At 41.0% G+C, this 19,503-nt stretch overlaps 2 protein-coding genes across 7 annotated transcripts in view; both read right to left on the reverse strand.

Annotated features, from left to right (window-relative positions):
• The window catches only part of ITCH (itchy E3 ubiquitin protein ligase), a 603,853-nt gene that overhangs the window by 251,954 nt on the left and 332,396 nt on the right, over positions 1–19,503 (reverse strand). The gene's annotated exons all lie outside the window — the stretch shown is intronic.
• Positions 1–19,503, reverse strand: part of TP53INP2 (tumor protein p53 inducible nuclear protein 2) — a 41,115-nt gene that overhangs the window by 10,747 nt on the left and 10,865 nt on the right. For all 5 annotated transcript variants that reach the window (XM_042465847.1, XM_042465848.1, XM_042465851.1 and 2 more), the window contains one exon: positions 7,024–7,386. In XM_042465847.1, coding sequence (XP_042321781.1) covers positions 7,024–7,147 — 124 coding nt within the window. In that variant the 5' untranslated portion in view covers positions 7,148–7,386. The remainder of the gene's footprint in view (positions 1–7,023; positions 7,387–19,503) is intronic.

Below are 19,503 nucleotides of genomic sequence, written 5' to 3' on the forward strand. Positions count from 1 at the left end.
CCATAGACCATGGTATCCTCATGGAACGCCTGAGGGAGTTAGATATTGGGGGCATTCAACAGATTCCAGATGGTGATGCTGGGGGACAGATGCTCTTCAAAAAGAGAGCTGATACCTGGCGTCCCTTGGGGTGCTATCTTGTTTAACATTTACATGAAGCCGCTGGGCGAGATCATCCGCAGACATGGTGCGCGGTGTTATCAGTATGCTGATGAAACCCAAATCTACTTCTCTATGTCTCCGACTGCAGCAGTGACTAAGAATGGTATCTCTCCTCTGGATGCCTGTCTTGGGTCAGTAATGGGCTGGATGAGGGAAAACAAACTCAAGCTGAATCCAGAGAAAACGGAGGTACTTGCGATAGGTACCCCAAGTCCGATGAGCTAGTTTTAATGTAATTATTTTATTGTATTTTATTGATGTGTTTTTGTATGTATTTAATGGGTTGTAATCCCGCCTTTATCCATTCAGAAGAGACAGGAAAATATAAATATATCATCATCATCATCATCATCATCATCATCTCAGCAGATGATTTCATCAGTCTGCATCTGGTTCTGAGGATATAGCCTAACACTTCTCCAATCCGCTCTGCTCTCTACCAACAACAGAATGTACATGGGAGGGAGGGGGGCTATCAGAGTGCAATGGTGAGTACGTGGGGTGTCTTTGCTTGTTGCAGAAGATGGAAGAGAATACTGACCTCTGCAACAACCCCAAAAAAGATCTATCCTGTGGCATGCTGAGACAGACAGCTGCAAAGATTTCTGTGTAGTCTTCTCAGGATCCTGTTGCAGCTATCTGTCTCAGCGCACCCTGCAACTGGGGGAGAGCTGAACACATCATTACTTACTACCCTGCTCTCCAGAAATGTCTATGTTGGGAGTGCTGTGAGGCTTCAAGGGAAGGCCCCATTGGGAGCACTTTTGCTCACTGCAGTCAGTCACCAACTGTAAATATGAACTGGAATAATTACAATGTGGTAAGTCAGGCATATGATATCATAATTACTGACAAGGATGCCACTCCTTATGTTTTCTCTAAATGAAAATTTTGCAAAAACCCTCCCCAATGGAAATAACAACGAAGCATTTCACCATTTTTTTCCAATGGGGTGTGACAATGTGCCTCAATAGAACTGAGTCACTGAATCAGTGGAATTTATCTACATACAGACGCACCCCTCATAAATCAGTTCCCTGGATCTTCTCTGGTGGGGACTAATCAATGAGGTTAATGCCAAGCTCTGACCAAGCCACTTCATTGGGTTCATGACCCATTGAGTAGAGTGGGCCTACCCAGAGCTTGGAGGTAACATGCTACTTAGAATTAGTTCTTTCCATCAATAAGAAGACATTGAAGTTGAAACATAATGACCTGGATCCAATCAGAGTAGACACACTGAATCAGTGCAGTTTGCGTACATGCATTCATCTTTCTACAACTCTCAGTGGTCTATTCATGTTGGGACTAACTATGAGGATTTGCACTGATGAGGCATAACTTCCTTCTTTTCATGATACACCTTTAACATTTCATTGTTTGTGTGGCTACAGGGTTGTAACCTTTCTAAATAACAGAGAAAGAAAATCATATGGCTCATGCTGCACCTAGTGTTACTGCCTGTTGCTGCCTTGTGGACATTGAGGTAACAATAGGGCAGATTGGAGGCAATTGTGTTTTGTACCACCATGCAGTGGTTTGTAGTATTCAGATGTTTTAAAGTTACTAAAAGTAACAAATCTAATTACTTTTGAGAAATGGGAAAGAGAAGAAAAAATTGCAACTATAATAGCAGCTAATTACTCTTGGAATGTTGGAACAACATTCCCATATTAAAACTGCCTGTTATAACTGCCATTTTTGTTTAAATGTCACTTTCCAAGCTCTTGAGTCTCTCACCCTTGCATAAGGATTAACTTGGAGAGGGTATTCTGCAAGCTGCTTTTAGCAGTCAGTTCTTAACTCTCTCTCTGTTTCCATTTTAGGCATAAGAAAAGACTCAGTGTTCAGCACTGAGGCACAAAGGCATTCTAAACTGGGAAAGATAGGTTTCAGGAACAGCCAGCCCAGGAGGAAGTTTATGTTTGTTTCATAAGATAAACCCATGGGAAAAGCAGTTACCCAGATGCTGCCTTCCTTCTCTTGTGTGCTGCTGTAGCATGCATACACAGTTGGAAAAAGAAGATATGCAACTAGGCTTTAGTGTCACTTCCAGAGTTTGAAAACATCCCCCTGCCTTTGTCCTTTTGGTTTATAGGTCCTAGAACACTCTCAGGATGCATGTCTTCTGGCAGTGTTGTGTGTGTGTGTGTGGGGGGGGGGGGGAATTCTGGGAGTTGTAATCCAAAAAAGGAGCTTTTCCAAGCTGTGAAAAATGTGTAGCCTTGTGGAAAAGCACAAATCAAAATACATGGGAAAGTATGCATAAAAATATATATGAATTTTCATATAGATTTTAAAGAAATGATTGCACATTGGTGAGGAAGCGAACCAAAAGAACCTCCCTGAAGGCTAGAAAATAGGGAACTGGGTGAAACTGTAATTGACAAAGACATCAATCCCAGGATTTCCAGATCACACGACACCTCTTCCACATGAAATGGTACAGTCCAAATGAACATATATTGGCCATAGTGTTGCCAGGTTATTTTCATCCAAAAACCTAAGACCCAGAGACAGTTCCTAATAGGTGGCATCTTATGATGTTACTAGGGTCTGTCAGTAGTAACACCATTAAACATGATTCATTGAACCAAAGTTGCTCAGAAGATGTATTTTTTAAAAGAAAGGTCTATGAAAGGCAAGTGCTCTCTGCATTAGATACCTCCCCCTCACCCTGAGAAGGAGGGCCAGGCCTTGAAATTTGGGAACTCCAAATGGCCATGCTGATCTACCAAAAAATGAAAGGAAAAGGGTTCTGCTTGGCCCAACATTTTGACTGAGACCCTCTTGCCTGGTGTAACTGTGCCAGGGTGGGAGAGAGTGGCAGGGCAGAGGCAGGGCCTTTATATCATGGTCAAGCCAGCCATCCGTCTGCCACCATCATGCACTCCACTCAAATGTGCCTTATACCAATGTAAAAGATTCTTACACTAGTATAAGAATATACACCAGTATACACCTCTGTCTCTACCTATGGACAGCCAGATGGCATCCTCACATGATTCATGTGTACATATGCCTGTCTCTTCAAACAGGTTTCAGTAATGTGAAATGACCATATACAAAATGTAATTTGCTATGTTCTCTATTTGGAATGCAGCAACACCTCTTAGCCTAACACCCCAAAAAGCAGAACTATTTAGATGGTCCAGCCCAACAGCAAGAATGTACTGTGCTTTTACATATCCTTTTGGGTTGATCTAAATGTTGGAAAAAGAAAGGGCAGCACAGTTGCACTTGAGCTCAAGTGCAAGATGCTTGGGAGAAGTCTTCTGGAAAAAAAAAACAGAAACAATGTTGTGTGATACTATTTCACACCAACATCCCATACTGAACCAAGCAATGCACCAACTCTAGTACCAGTTTTGGTGCTGTTCTGACTTCTAAACAGACAGAAGAGCTGGGTTGATCAGTGTAGACCAAGGTGGGCAACTGTGCAGGGACTATTCCTGTCTTCACCTATCCAGCAGACCACAGTGGTGTGTTTCAGCACACCAGAAATGATATAATGTCACTTTCGGCCACTGTTTTGGCAGACTTAAGAGCATTTTTTCTTTTCCCCCCAGAGATTATTTTGGAATGTCAGTACCTTTGGAGGGTTGGAGAAGCTGTCACATTTGTGGGTGGTTTGGGGGCTTTCTGCTGGTGAAAAATCACCCCAAAACCAGCCCCCCAATTTAAAAAATGGGGGGAGGGATCTGGGGGCTTTGAGGGTATTGAAGAGCCACATTGAGGGGTCTCAAGGGGCACATGCAGCCTGTGGACAATACTTGTCCATGCTTGTGGTCTCTTCCAACTCTATGGCCTGTTACAGACTGCCAAAATAAAGCTGCTTCAGGTCTCTTTGGAGGAATGCTTTTTAAAGGATGCATGGTTCCTAAGAGTCCGGAGGTCGCGCCAAAGCCACACTCCATTCCTAAGCACTGAAGTGCAGCTTTGGTGCAGCTTCTGGATTCTTAGGATGCATACATCATTTAAACAGCATACCTCCAAAGAGACCCGAAGCAGCTTTATTTTGGCAGTCTGTAACAGGCCATGACACGGCATTACTTTCAGTTGCCATTTTATGTGATTTGACTTGTTGTTGTTGTGAAGGGCTCAGCGAGAATGGGAGAGTAAACTGCTGCATTTGTGGCTGGTTTGTAATTGATCTGGCCAGTTTTTAGGGGGAAAGCACCCAAAAACCTCTCTCTCTCTCTCTCTCTCTCTCTCTATATATATATATATATATATATATATATATATATATATATGTGGGTTAGGAGCTGTGGGAGCCACTAAGGAGGTTTCAGTGACCAAAAGTTGGCTTCAGTGGCCATATGTGACCCATACGCCTCCTTGTTTATGATCCCTTTCACTCTCTGCAGTTACAGTACTATGATTCTATTTGAACTGTCATGGTTGCATCCTGTGGAATCCTGTGGTTTGTAGTTTGGTGAAACAGTAGAACTCTCTGGCTGAGAATTCTAAATATACCACCCTAAACAGAAAATCTCAGAACTTCATAAGCTGTTGCCATAGCAGTTAGAGTGGAATCATAGCACTCTAATTACAGTGTAAAACCTAACATCACCATTGGGGGGATGGAGGCGCCTTCTCCCTTTCCCCAAGGGGCTCTGGGAAGACACAGGAACAGCTTGGGAGGCAAAGGGACTTGGAAGGGTGAAGGCTCCTTCTCCCTTTCCCTGAGGGGCTCTGGGAAGACACAGGACAGCTTGGGAAGCAAATTGACTTGGGGGGGATGGAGGCTCCTTCTCCCTTTCCCTGAGGGGCTCTAGGAAGACAGCTTGGGAGGCAAAGGGACTTGGGGGAATGGAGGCTCCTTCTCCTTTTCCCAGAGGGGAAAAGCACCTAAACGATTGATTGACTGCTTAAAAACAAAACAAAACAGAAAAACAGGTTTGAAAGACGCAAATGGGAACAGGGAACAAAAATAGCCCACACCAAAATGCATTGAAGCAACTGACATCACTGTGACGTCTAATCGCCTAAGCGCTTGATTGACAGCTGCTTTAAAAAAAAAGAGGTTCCGGAAGGTCAATGGAAATAGGGAGCAAATTACTCCGTTTTAAAATACAGCGGGGAAAAATCCAATGGGAATGGGTCAAAATAAACCGAGTCATTTTGCAGCCTTTCCTAATGGGAACGATGAGGACTGGGGGGGGGGGGATTCGAGCCAGAATCACAACAATATACGTTGCTTTTTGTGCCCAGTGGGAATGGGGCCTAAGTTGGCACTCTTCCCTCAGACCTTTTGAAGCATCTTGCATAATGAAGAGATCTGAAGATTTCAGAGGCTTATACACATTTTGGGCCTTTTTAATTGACCTTAGGAAAGGTATAGAACAAATTCTAATTTTAGAACATAGGAATTTCCTGAAGAGATCTTTCTACACTCACAAGATTCCCAGTAGGCATGCAGACAGAAGCCAGAGCATCTGGCATGCCATTTGGACAATATTAGCCTGGAGAGGAGACATGACAGCACTCTTTAAGTGTATATATGGAAGATGCCAAAGACTTCTTTTCTGTTCTCTCAGAAGGCAGAATATATTTATCAAGATTGCATTATAGCAGGGCAAATGCCAATTGAGCATTAAAAGAAACATTTCAGTGGTAACAGTAGCTAGACAATGGAGCCAGTTACCTGTCTTCAAACAAAGACAGACAACAATTACTCAGGAAAGCTTTCTCTCTGGATTCCTGTACTGAGCTACAAGGTCCTGTCTAACTCGTATGATTCTATAACATTACATCTGATTTTCACGAGAAATATATAGTCTAAAGAAACTTAAGTTGAGCAAGTTATATAAGCCAATAGCAGCAACGCCAGCAGCACAGTGGAATGCACTGTAAACAATCACCTGGCATTGCAGTAAGAGAATCCAGATGTTCTGGGAAGATCCAGAGCAAAAGAGATTTATTTAAAACTGACTTAAGGTGGTGATGGTGGATTATATGGTGGATTCATTGCCAAACTATCCAGACATCATCTGGACAGTTTGCACTAGAACCGGGGAATGGGGAACAGGGTGGGGAAGATTTTTTTTGGGGGGGGGGCTGTGAAAACAGGGCAAGTGTTAAAAGCTGGGCTTGGTGGGACTCATTTCAGTCAACAGCCATGCAACTGCATAGAGCTGACCCCAGCCATCTCCTCTCTCCACATGCCTTCCTCTTATCTCCTTCTAACAACAGCCTGGAGACTCTCATTCATCCCTCCATCCCTTCTTAGGATTGGTGGCCTCTTTCTGTTCTGAACTATTTACTGCCATGGGAGATGGCCATAGGATAGTCAGATTCCTGTACAAATCTTCCCAGATCCTGGAACTTTATTGTTAAAAAGTAATACACTAGAAAAAAATGTTATCCGCAATCTATGGATTTGTTAATATCTGTAATTACAGATTATATGATATGTGATGTAATTACTTTGTTTTCTTTATATCATTTATGTATTTAAAAAACCAAATAAAAATATGACTTAAAAAAATAATACTCTAGAACCAGATATTACTTTCATAACATAACCCCCAAACCCCAAAAAAAAATATTTGCACTTCCAGAAGGAGGTAACATCATTACATGCATGTGCATTACTTATTTTTTTAAAAAATATATATAATTATACCCTTTTAACTCCAATAGTAACATGTTTTAGGTAACACCATTACTTGCAACATGTTACTTCCAAGCTTTGGATCCTCCATGAATGGGAGGTAAGCACTCTTCCCACAAGAAAAAAAAAATAGTTTCTCATAGCAGAAATGTGGTGGCTAGTCCTCAGGGAGGAGATCCTGTTTCCTAAGTTCTCCAATTTGAGAAGGATAACTCTAAGTAATTTCCTGTAATATTTCTCACCTGGTAGGTCAATAATGAGCCACCCATCTTCTTCTTCCTCCTTGGAGATGAAGGCCTTGGGTTCCTCAAGGTCCTCAGGTGTGCTGCTGTCACTGAAAAAGAGGCTGGTGAGGCGCTGGAACATGACTGGAGAATGATTTCCAAAGTGCTCTTAAGAAGAAAGGTGACAAAGAGTTCGTAGGTGCCTGTTCTGCTTCAGCAGGTGGAGGTGGAAGGTGCTGATGAGGAGCAAACGTTGGGAGAAAGCTGATGGACAATTCCCTCTGAAAGGCAGGAGATGTTTGTTTCCTAGTGAAATCTTATCTGAGTTGAGTTACATATAGTGCAATCATAAGGTTCTTCACTTGGCTTCAGTGCAAAGGCCTGTAAAGAAAGGAAAATTCATTCAGGCCATCTGGAAGACAAAAGCTGCTTGAATCACGAGGAACTCAGATGGCTTGTAGAAAGGCGGGGAAGGAAAGCCTTGCATGGATCATAAACCAATTAGCCATGGCCATTTTCCTTGATATAAACTGTGGAGATGTGACAAAAAAAATTCTCTTCCACTTTTTCTTTTTAAGTATTCTTATACAATTTGATGGCAAAGAAATTATTTTTTGAAAAATGTTCAGAAGAACATTTCAGATAAATTCTCAGGGTTCGGTTCAGGAGTTCTTCTGCTTACCCTATCAGGTGAGCCTAGGTGTGTGTGTATGTCTGCACTCTGCTGCCTCCTGTACAATCATCTTTCCAACATCATGTAAGCCTCACTAACTTCCCACACTTCAGCCAAAGCCAAGGAGAAGGTAACTCCTCTCCCATGGGAAATATTCCTATAGAAAATATGGGCAGCCAGGGAAGTTGCAGAGTGATGAAAGAGATATGTAACAGAAAAATACATGCATACCATACCCTCCTACACGTCACAGATCAAAGCTGGGACACACATAGCCAAGCAACATCAGAGTGTAGTCAAGAGGAGAGGTTATAACTTGTGTGTGTGTGTGTTATAAATGAGGCAGAATGCACAAGCCAGGAGAGCCTGCAGCTTTTGTCCAAATTTGCTGGAAAAGGCAAGATTCCACCCTTCCTCTTCTCTCACTCCACTGAGTTAATTAAGTACAAACTACTTTTGCATTTTGAACTCAATTTGCATCAATGGGAGCAAGCGGAGGACAAAAATGGAAGGTGGAAGGCGGAGAAAGTAAATGGGACATTTTAAAAGCAGCTGAAAAAAGTATGGTGTGATTAATTGGGACTGTCCCTGCCAAATGATGATCATTTTTTTTAAAATGACCTGAGAAGGACTAAGAAAAATCAAAACCTTTTTTCATGAGGGTAGTAAATCTTTAGGAAAGTGCAAGTAAGATTTTGGCACAGCATTAGCTGTATGTCTTTCCCAGGACTGACGAGAAAGGTGTTTCAGGGTTTGCCAAGGAGTATTATAAGCATTTTCATTAGAGACAAGTTCAGTTTCTCCTCAGCAATTTAATAATTAATATAGGAGACCATTAGGAAGTTAAGCATCCTAAATAGAAGCAATCAGAGCTGAACCAAAATCCACTAATCCATAAATTAATCCAGAATTAATTTTTCAGAAAAAAGGCATTTTAAATGGTTCTTTTTATATATACCCTAGAAGCCTAAGTTCACTTTAAAGACATTTCTTCAAACATTCTTTGCTATGTTTTTGTTTGGGGGGAGGGTCTCCTTGTAACATCCCCCAAAAGTGGCATTATGGAGCATGCAAAATGGTGAGTAGACTGCCAGTACACCTGTTGCTTTGGCAGTTGTAGTGGCATCACAGAAAGCAAAGAACATTTAAAGACAAGAGAAAAAAGCTGTCATCTTATAACCACAACTAGTGGTGATCTGCACCTCCAGGATTTCTCCTTCACTTGACAGATTAAGTGAACTGGTTCATCTCAATTTCTCTGCTCACCAACGGCAAGGAGACTTTTGACAAAACAATTGCAATAACAGATCCAAGATGGTGCCTTTGTGTAGGCCTCAGCCCTGCTTTTACTGTGCAGAAAAACACCTCCAACTATAATAATAATAAATAATAATTAAATTTTTATTTATATTGCCCTGCCTCTCCCTACGGGTCGAGGTGGGGTTACAACCTGATAAAAACATAGAATACAGTCATAAAATCCAACAATCAATTCAATAAATACATCAGTGGTTATTTACAGAGAATCGTCATTATAGATAAGGGTAGCATCTTAATCAGGTACAGAGGAGTAGGCCCGCAAACTATACAGTTGAGCTCTCTCCTTCACCACAGTGACCCAAGCAACAGGGTTTCCCTACAGCCTCTATTTGCTTTTAATTATGTTGATCTCTTCCTGTCACACATGTGCTGCTAAACCCAGCATGACATCCTGTGCTTTGCACTAGATTTGTTAAGCACCAGTTCAAGATATTAATTTATGAGAGTAAGTAAAATGAGATAATCGTAGTCAGACAAATATTTTCTTTTTTTTTCAACCACAGTCACCAGAAGCTCCCAACCAGCATGGTCATTTGGGGGGGAGGGGTAGTAGTAGTTTTGGTCCTCCCTCCCCCAAATAAGCATCTTGAAGCCCCAAAGATCTCTGTCTATGATTCTGGCTTCTCCATCTCCACTATGGAATGGTCTTCTGCTTGCTCAAAAGCCTCTACAATTTCTCTTTGCAGCCCTGTAGGCTTGGGAGCACCTCCTTAGAACATTTGCTTGATATCACTTCTCTGACTTCAGCCAAATCCTCCTAAAATCTATATTACTTGTGAGGCCTTTGACACAACCCCCTAGTTCCTGTGCTCTTATTGTTACACAGCCTAAGGGTGGGTTAATGAAATGTCCATGTTTTTTCCAGGCAAAGCATTCTCTGAAGATGCCAGCCACAGATGCTGGCGAAACATCAGAAAGAAACTCTGCTAGAATATGGCCACATAGCCCAAAAAAACCCACAAAAAACTATGTCTATGTTTTTGTTTCATATTTACTATTCGCTTTGCTTCCTTCCTCTTTCTCTGTTTCCTATGTGTTGAAGTTTAAACTGGAAGCTCCAGGAGACAGGAATATCTTGTACTCTATAGAAAGAGTGTAAGAAAACCCTAAGAAATTTATGGGGTCACCATAAGTCAACAGGCAATTTGAAAGCTCAAGCACACATTATATTCTGCATTCTGCCATTATTACCACCATCACTACCACTGTGATGTTCCGCTTTGGGAAGAGATTTCTACAGTAAAAGTCAGCCTATCCTTTCTTTGAAGAACTCCAAAGAAAGAGATTTTACAGCCTCCCCAGAGTAGTAGTTCTGCTGTTGCAAAGTTTCTCCCAGCAATCTTCCTGTAATTTTCTGACTGCAATTTAAACCCCATGGCTGCTTCTGTGCATTGCAATCCCCCCTCCACCTCACTGTTTCTAGGAGCTCAGAGTAGCTTACATGGAGTTTATCCCAGGTTACCTTCACAACAATCCTGTACAAAGGGACTGTGATTATTTCAAGGTCACCTCATGAACTGAAGAGGGATTTAAAACTGGAAATCCCTAGTTCAAAGTTGAGTGTTCTTAAACATGAGAAAATACTACACTAGCTCTGAACTTGCCTTAGCAATTATATCATTAGGGCCTTTTAACAGTGACGGATTGAAATCATTTCTTGAAAAATGTTAAGCAATCTATATTTCTTTTTGCCAACTTTTTGGCAAAGTAGCCATCGTTCTCAAAGTCAACCAGTAAATTTTGTGCCTGTAGGGATTTGCACCTGGATCTTCCAAAAGTGCAATCCTAAATACAGTATGTCTACTCAAATGTTAGTCCTGTTGAGTTTATTCCCAGATAAGCAGATATAGAATGGCAGCCTTAGGTCAACTAGAATCCTACACAGTCCACTCAGCATGTTTTTAGAAGTGTTCCCTCAAGTGGTGAACAATGTCTGTTTATCATAGCACATGATTATATATAGTGTGTTTTGGACTGTGATTTGTCATTGGCAGATAAACACAGGCTTCATTTGCAGGTCTAATTGCTGAAAGTGTATATCACTGAGGAACTTCCATTATTTCAACAGCAGCAGCAGCAGCAACAAGTTGGTTGCAGGGAATACTCATTCTCTTTAACACCTAATTTGATTTTTAGTCTGGCACCTTAACCAATACAGTAAGCTATCTCTTTTAAGCTAGATATTTACAGCATTCTTTGTAATGCAACAATCTACCAAGTCTCTTTTGATGCCATCTGAGGGCTGGTTGTTCTATCATCACTAAGATAAACTCCTGTAAACTGCAACATAGTCACAGAGTACTTCTATGAGCATTAGTAGTTAATAACCCCAGAAATAGAATCAGGATTCAAAATGAGCTTAATAGATTGGAGAGCTGGACCAAAAATGACAAATAAATTAAATGCAAGGTACTACATCTAGGGAGAAAAAACAAAATGTAGAAATATAGATTAGGTGACATGTGGCTTGACAACAGCACATATGAAAAGGATTGAGATCTTACTAGATTATAAACTAAACTAAAGCCAACAGTGTGATGCAGCAGACAAAAAGCCAAAGCATTTCTAGAATAGATCAACAGGAACATGGTGTCCACATCAAGGGACAAAATAGTAACACTGTATTCTGCTTTGGTCAGAATTCATCTGGAATACCCTGTCCAGTTCTGGGCATGACAGTTTAACAAGCTGAAACATGTCCAGAGATAGCAACCAAGATGGTAAAAGGTCTGGAAACTAAGCTGAGAAACGTGTTGGGTGATGGGCATGTTTAGCTTGGAGAAGAGAATACTGAGAGGTGATATGATCACCATTGTTAAACATTTGAAAGGATGTCATGCAGAAGATAAAGTAAACTTGTTTTCTGCTGCTCCAGAGACTAGGACATGTTATAATGGATTCAAATTATAAGGAGATTCTACCTAAATATTATGAAGAACTTCCTCACAGAAGAGTCGTTTGTCACTGGAGTAGACTGCTTAGAAGGTGGTGGAGTCTCCTTTGAAGATTGCTAAACAGAGGCTCAATGGCCATTTCTCAGCACTGCTTCAGCTGTGTGTTCTTGCATAGCAGGGGGTTAGACCAAATGGCCCTTATAGTTTCTTCCAACTGCATGATTCTATAAGTAGCTAATCTCCCTCTCATCCCCAAATTGTGAAGCTACACTTCCCTTCCACCTCCAAGAATTAATATTCCAAACAGTTAGATGATGTAACAATATCAAATGCATCACAGGAAGTAATGTAAGATTTAATAGCTCAGAAATGAAGACTCTTCGCTCATCAGTATTGGGAGGTAATTTATGAGTCAAAATCTGGAAAATCCCATCAGCTTTCAAGTAGATTGATACTTGCCCCACAACTGTCTGTATGGATGCTTTTTTCCTCAGTTCCCTCCATCACCTTTGCTGACTACAGAAGGCCTAGTCTCCACATCTTACCAGTTCTGTCCAACTGGATTTGCACTACAGTGTGACTTGGCTCAAAGGCTGATACCTGCTCCTTACTCCTGCATAATGATGGCCCTTGTTTTGCCAAAAACTTTTAACTCACTATCTTTTGGGGACCTACACAAGTGATGGCTTGCAGCAATTACCTGGGGAGGGAGCTGTAATGCCATTATGATGCCAGCAAACACACATACACCATGGCACCAATGGATGAATCCTACAGGAGCAGGAGAAGCTTAGCAAGGAGGTGTATCTCACAGGTGTGTGAGATGAAAAAGCTGCCATTTATTTATACTCACCATGTATCTGTTATATTCATTCCTGTATTTGATTATTTAGAAATAAGACCCATTTGTTTCCATAGGACTTAATGCCAAGGTAAGAACTCTAATGCCCACTTATATGGGAATACTTCCTGCTGAATTTCACAAGATTTGCTTTCACATAAACATGTCAAAGATTCCTCTTTTTGTTGGTAAAAGATGTTTGTGAGTATTTATGTATTTACTCTGGGCTTCATACGTGTTCCAGCTTAATATGGAAAAGATTTTGCAGCAGGTGGTAGGTTTATGTTTGAAGTATTTGATGCAAACTTTAAACAGTTGCATTTACAAGGATTTCCTACTGTAAGCTACCCTGTTGTTAGGCAGAGTAAAGCAAGGCACCATTTTTTTGGGGGGGGAGAGGTGCTTGCATGATGATGGTGATGATATCATCATCAGAGGCAGCAGCAGCCCAAAGTTTCAAAACAACTTTATTTGCCTTGAATACTATATACTTCGGAATAGGGATGGGGTATTTGATTCTCCATAGCAGGGAGCAGAAGTATGACATGGGGGGGAGGGGTCTATTTCTCCTGTCAAGAGAGCTGTGGTAGAGAAGGTTGGATAGATACATGCAGGATGAGTAAATAGACAGATAGTGTTACCATTAGGTAGAGTGAAGGAGATGCCCCAAGCAGCAGATATTTTTATAGTATGAAAGGGAATATGTCATTCATTATTTAATATATTATTGGAAGAGAAAGTCTTGTGGGATTTTCTACTTCAACTGCCACTATAACATTCCTAGCCCTGATTATGACTTTGACTTTTGGTGAGGGACAAAGATACTATCTGCTATTTCACCTCAGACAGCAAAATGTAGAACAGACCCAGACAGACAGACAGATTTCTAACAGGCAAAGTTCATGTTTTTAGTTTTAATAATAGCTGTCTTCAAGTTGACCTCAGCTCATGGCGACTCTGTGGATGAGACATCTCCAAGACTCCCTAACCTCCACTGCTCTGTTTAGGTTTTGTAGTTCAGGCCTGTAGCTTCACTGATAGAGTCTATCCATCTGGCATGTTGTCTTCTTCTCTGTCTACTACCCTCTACCTTTCCTAGCATTATTGTCTTTTCTAATGAGCTTCTCATGATGTGGCCAAAGTATGACAGCCTTAATTTAATCATCTTGGGCTTTCTGGGATTATTCAGGCTTGATCTGTTCTAAGACTCATTTACTTGTCTTTTTGACTGCCCACAGTATTCCCAGCACTCTTCTCCAGCACCACATCTCAAATGAGTTGATTTTCTTCCTGTTCACTTTCCATTCTTAATCTTCTTATTTCTTGACTGCAGTCTCCATTCTGATCAATATTTGATCCAAAGTACAAGAAAACTTTTAACTATTTTGATTTCTTCATTATCTAGGTTGAATTTATGTAGATCTTCTGTGGTCATTATGTTTGTTTTCATTATCTTCAGCAGCAATCTTGCCTTTGCACTTTCTTCCTTGATCTTACCTAGTTTGTTTCAAGTCCATGATGTTTTCTGCTAGTATTGTTGTGTCATCTGCATATCCTTGTTGATTTGTTGATGTTCCTTCTTCCTATCTTTACTCTTCCTCCTTTTAAGTCTAAACATATGATATTTTATGCATACAAGTTGAGCAAGTAGGGTGATATGTGTAGCCTTGCCTGACCCCCTTTCCAATTGGGAACCATTATTTATCTGTTCTAATAGAATAGGAGTACCGACCTTTCAGCATTTCAGAAGTGACATGACACAGGTAGTCTAGCAACTTCAGAGTGTGATCAAAATGTCAAATGTTATTAATGAGGAATAAACGGCGAGCTAGAAAGGGCTGCAGCAGTTTGCTTTTGTTTGAGCTATATACGGCTTTGAGCATGCAGGGTGCATGGGGCAGCGCCCATGCGCCATCACGCCGTCGCACTGCCGCATACATGAGCCCCATTCACTTGAATGGGGCTTGAGCATGCGCAATATTTGGCTTTCGCAGGGGGAGCCGGAACAGATCCCCCGTGTAAGCCAAGGGCGCACTGTACTAGAAAGGCCAAGATCCTGCCCCTTCTTTCCTCTATCCTCGATGGGTCACTCAGTTTGCAGCAACAAAATTAAGCTGAGGAAAAAAGTGGGAAAGTGGGAGGGGGAGAGAGACACTGGAACATTTTAAAGGCAGATGGAAAAGTGGGATGACAGAGGATTAATTGGGACGTTTCCCCCTAAATCGGGACACAGTTGGAAGATATGGAAGCAGATATTTAGCAAGGGAAGCACTTCCTTTGCACAGAAGGCAAAAAAGAAAAGCTCTATATCCAGAGGTGGCTGTGACATTTTCTCTGTGATATGGTTGAAGACTTTGTATGAATGGCAGAGTGTTCTCAGAATTAAAAGCACTGAGGACTACAGATATGGCTTGGAAACTAACAGTGTTTTGGGTGGGGTGCTGTTAATATAAATGCCTGGTTTGAATACGAGCCTTTTAGAGAGTACCTGCATGTGCTGTGGCCTAGCTCCCTTTAAAGCCCACTCAGTCCCAGCCTTGAGTCAGAGCCCTTCACAAACAAGCTCAGCTGTGCTCTTACTAAGGACAATGATGGATTTTCCAGCCCTTCAACCAATCAGCAAATCCCTCCTGAAATTCAGTCCCATTAGTGACATTGAAAAGAGGATTGTGGGGCAGTAGCAGCAGGCAGGCGGCAGAGGGAAAAGGAGGGGAAAGGCACATTAGTGTCACACAGCAATGAGAGACAGGAAAATGTGAGCAATGCAGATGGTACAGATGCAAAGGAGAAAAGGGAAAGTAATTCATCCAGGCAATAAAGGGAATATATGGGGGAAGCAGTGGTCCATGCATCTCTCTCTCTCTGTGTGTGTGTGTGTGTGAGAGAGAGAGAGAGAAAGCGAGAGAGAGAGAGTGACTGACTGACTGACTGACTGACTGACTGACCGACCAACTATTAGCTCACGATAAGGCATATCTTACCATCATAGAAGTAAGAGGAAAAACAAGCCATGTTTTTGCTTTGTAAAAAAAAGTGAATATGCTTCCCTGCCTCTGTGAAAAACGCAGAATCTGGGAATGCTACATTTTTGGATTATATCTCCTAGAATCCCACACCCAACATAGGCAGTGGCCATGCTGCCAATAATGATTCCCCCAAAAGTAATTTTCCCCCAAACTTTGGAAAATATTGTCTCCAAAGAGTGATAAAGGGAAAGTACCTGATCATCATGAGAGGAAAAAAAGAATCCTATACCATCAGGCTCCTTCAAGATTGCAAGGATCAGCAGGACTTTCCTTCACAGATCTGTACCTAACACATCAGCATCATGAGGTGGACAGACAAGGCATTCTGTGTGACACAGACTGTAATGCTGGGTGCAGTTCCTCTCTCTCCAAAATAATATCTGGACAGAACACATGTCTAATGATAAAGCATGTAGTGCATATCCTTCAACTGACCCAATCTGGAGAGTCACTCTCAATCTTTTGTCACCCAGCTGCTTTTAAAATGTCAGTTTCTCTCTCTTCCACCCACTCCCTCTCCCCTTTTCCTCAGCTTTCTTTACAACAGTTGATGCAAACAGAGTGTAAAGTAGTTTCCATTCAAATTGGCAGGGCACAAAAAGAGAGGAAGGGTTGGGATCTTGCTATTCCCAGTAGGCTCAGGCAAAAGCAAACTGCTCCAGCCTCTCCTAGCTTGTGTGTTCTTCTTCATTAATAGCTTTTGCCCTCTTGATCACACTCTGATATGCTTGGCCACACGTGTCCTGATTTTCACCTGTAAAATATTGGAGGGTATGCTAGAGGCCATCTCTACAGCCATCAAATTAGACCAGATGTTCAAAGCTCTCGTGTTTGGATTCCAATTTATTGCAACTTTCGGGAAATATATCCCATTTTAAAAGATTTTTACAATACAGTCATCACAATATCCTCACTCCTAGCTCCTTAAAACTTTGTGGAAAAGTTCGGCGCAACAGCAGGAACAAGAACAATATACAATCCTCTGCAAAGCATCACTTGGGTTCTTACCTTTTTTTAAAAAAAGATAGTTGGATGTCTTTCATTTCACTTTTCATTGCAAGGGTTTTGCTACCACAGGTCTAGTCTCAGAATCATTTGCACACAGTTTATGTTGACTATCAGTTCCTTCATGATCATGTAGATATTGAACCAGACATTGAATTAAACTGTTATCATACTAGGAGAAATCTCAGAAATAGTAAGCAAAAAACTGGATTTGAGACAGCAACCACTCCTTTGGGTAAAAGGGGTTCCCTAGCTGAAAGCCCTGTGGGCCAAATGAAATGATCTGGTGAGACAATTTGGCCCACAGGATAAAAGATTCAACATACTTGATTCACATGATCAGGTCAGCAATCACTGCAGCAGCTGCAAATGAATGAGCTAGAATTTTTCTGTGGCTGCCAAGTACTAAAGTGATTATATTGTTCATGAATTGATTTTTCCTCCTTTAGAGACCTCTCTTGCATCCTAAATCTAGATTGGAGATGTATGCTGCCAACACAGTACTTCAGTATCTCAGTTAACAAAGTATCTCTCAGTTAACAAAGCCTCTGGCCAAAAAGTTGCCTTTTACAAATGTTTGTTATATGCCCATCCAGCTGGTCTTTTCTTCCTCATCTTCTGTCTAGATGGAAGTCAGCTAGCAGCATCAGCATTGGGTAAGGGAGGACAGTAAAGGACGGCTGGGAGAACTTCAGTAAACCATGCAATTAAGCTTCAGCTGGGAAAGAGCTGGATTCTACTCTAGCACTCTAGCCATGTGTACCTGCCTACAATAGTCAAGGAAAACAATATCTGTCACCAGAATCCTATTATTATTATTAGTATTAGTATTATTATCTTATTTCCAGTCTTTCATCCAATACAGGGACTTACTGAACTGCATGAACAAGAAAAAAGAAGAAAAAGGGAGAGTGGCTGAGACTGTCTTACCAGCTACCTTCAGAATGTAAAAACACAAATATATAGGTCTATAAGTTTGCCTATCAAAATGGAAATAATAAGAGAGTGACAAAAGGAAAAAATCATCCCTAGATGCATTTTGGAAGATACCATCAAATGGTTTCTTGAAGGTTTGGGTTTTTTGTAAACTTATGCAAGGCTTACCTGACCTGCATGTTTCATTTGACACATACATATCACTGATTCTCAATTTAAAAAACTTGCTAAAACATATTGAAGTGCTCTTCTCTTTTGTGGTGTAGGACTCCTATTCTTTCCATATTATCTTTACCTCGGGTATTCTGGTGTCAAATGTTCATTAAAGAAGTAATGCACAAGAACACATCTACTTCATTAACTGAGATATACAGTACCTGTAGGCCCCAAATCTGGGTCTCCAGATGTTATTCGACTTCAGTTACCAGAAGCTGTTGCCTGTACGGCCAATGGTCAGAGAAGTTTTAATCTCACATCATCTAAAAGCCAGTATATTAGCAAAGATTTTCAGTTAGCTCAAATGCTACCAAATTCATCTCTTGAAGTGAAGATTCTGAATTATTTTTCCTCTCATTTATCTTTTTTAAAAACCCTGTTGAACCTGATTTTAGAGGCACTACAAGCCATTGGTAATCTTGGTTTTCAGAGACTCAGACATACTGTGAGGATGCTCTTAGCAAAGGTCTGCAAGATTTCATCATGGAACACCCAGCAAAGGGCCCTAACATTTCACCAGAACCCCTTTCATAACATCCTCCCAAATGACTAAAGAGTCTTGAAATCATACTATATACGTAACTGCTGGTACAGAAGCAAATAAGAAAAGGGTGACATATGCTTACTACATTGTTTTTCTTCTTTAAAAACATAGGGCTTTTGCCTCTAAATAGTTGGACACATTCAGTCACTTAGGACAGCAAAAGCTTCTATGCAACTTTTTGGTTAGTGTGAATGATTATTGTCTCTTTCACACTACATCATTAGAGCATTATATCCCTTTAACTGCTATGACTCTGTCCCATTGAGTCCTTGGATTTGTAGTTTCATAAAATATTTGGAATTCTGTGCAAGAAAGCTCTAGTGTCATAGAATCTCAGAGTTGGAAGGGTCCAGAAGGTCATCTAGTTCAGCTCCGTGCCATGCTTCAAACTATAGACCTCTGGATTCTGTAGGATCCACACATGGCAATTAAAGTGGAACCATAGTGCTACAAATGTGTAGTATGAAAGAGATGGGTGTCATTTCCTGCTGCTTCCACTCAACCCTCATGTTTTCCTGTTCACTCTGGTTCAGTTGTAATTCTGAGAACATCAGAGTAGGTAAGGATGGAGGATTTCCCCTCTATCAACAATATATTGTTGCGAGCTATCCTTGTTATAATATGAAGTATCTGAGGATAGTTTAGTTTTAAATAACAAGACTTACCAGTCATACCAAAGATCTCCTCCTAGTGGAGTTGAAAACTGTTAGAATTAGTTTGTTGATCAGGATCAACACAGCAGAATTAAGAAACCTCCTCAGATAGCTAATTTCTGCAGTCAAAAAATAGGCAGAAAATTGTTATCTATTTATTTATGATTGCTCCATTTGTACTTCAGAAGTGGGATTTTCTGCTGAAGATGCCAAAAAAATCTTGGTTGGATTAAGATTTATGTGGCTTGCATTGGAAGAGGTGGTCTTGCTGATCTTTTACTGGCCTTATTCAGGCAGAAAATACATTGGGTTTAAGTAAAGGTTAGAGTTCATGCCTCTCCCACAATTGATATAGAAATTATCCGCCATTTACTAAACTCTGTTCAAAAG

This window comes from Sceloporus undulatus, chromosome 4, assembly GCF_019175285.1.
Source record: "Sceloporus undulatus isolate JIND9_A2432 ecotype Alabama chromosome 4, SceUnd_v1.1, whole genome shotgun sequence".
NCBI lineage: Eukaryota > Metazoa > Chordata > Lepidosauria > Squamata > Phrynosomatidae > Sceloporus > Sceloporus undulatus.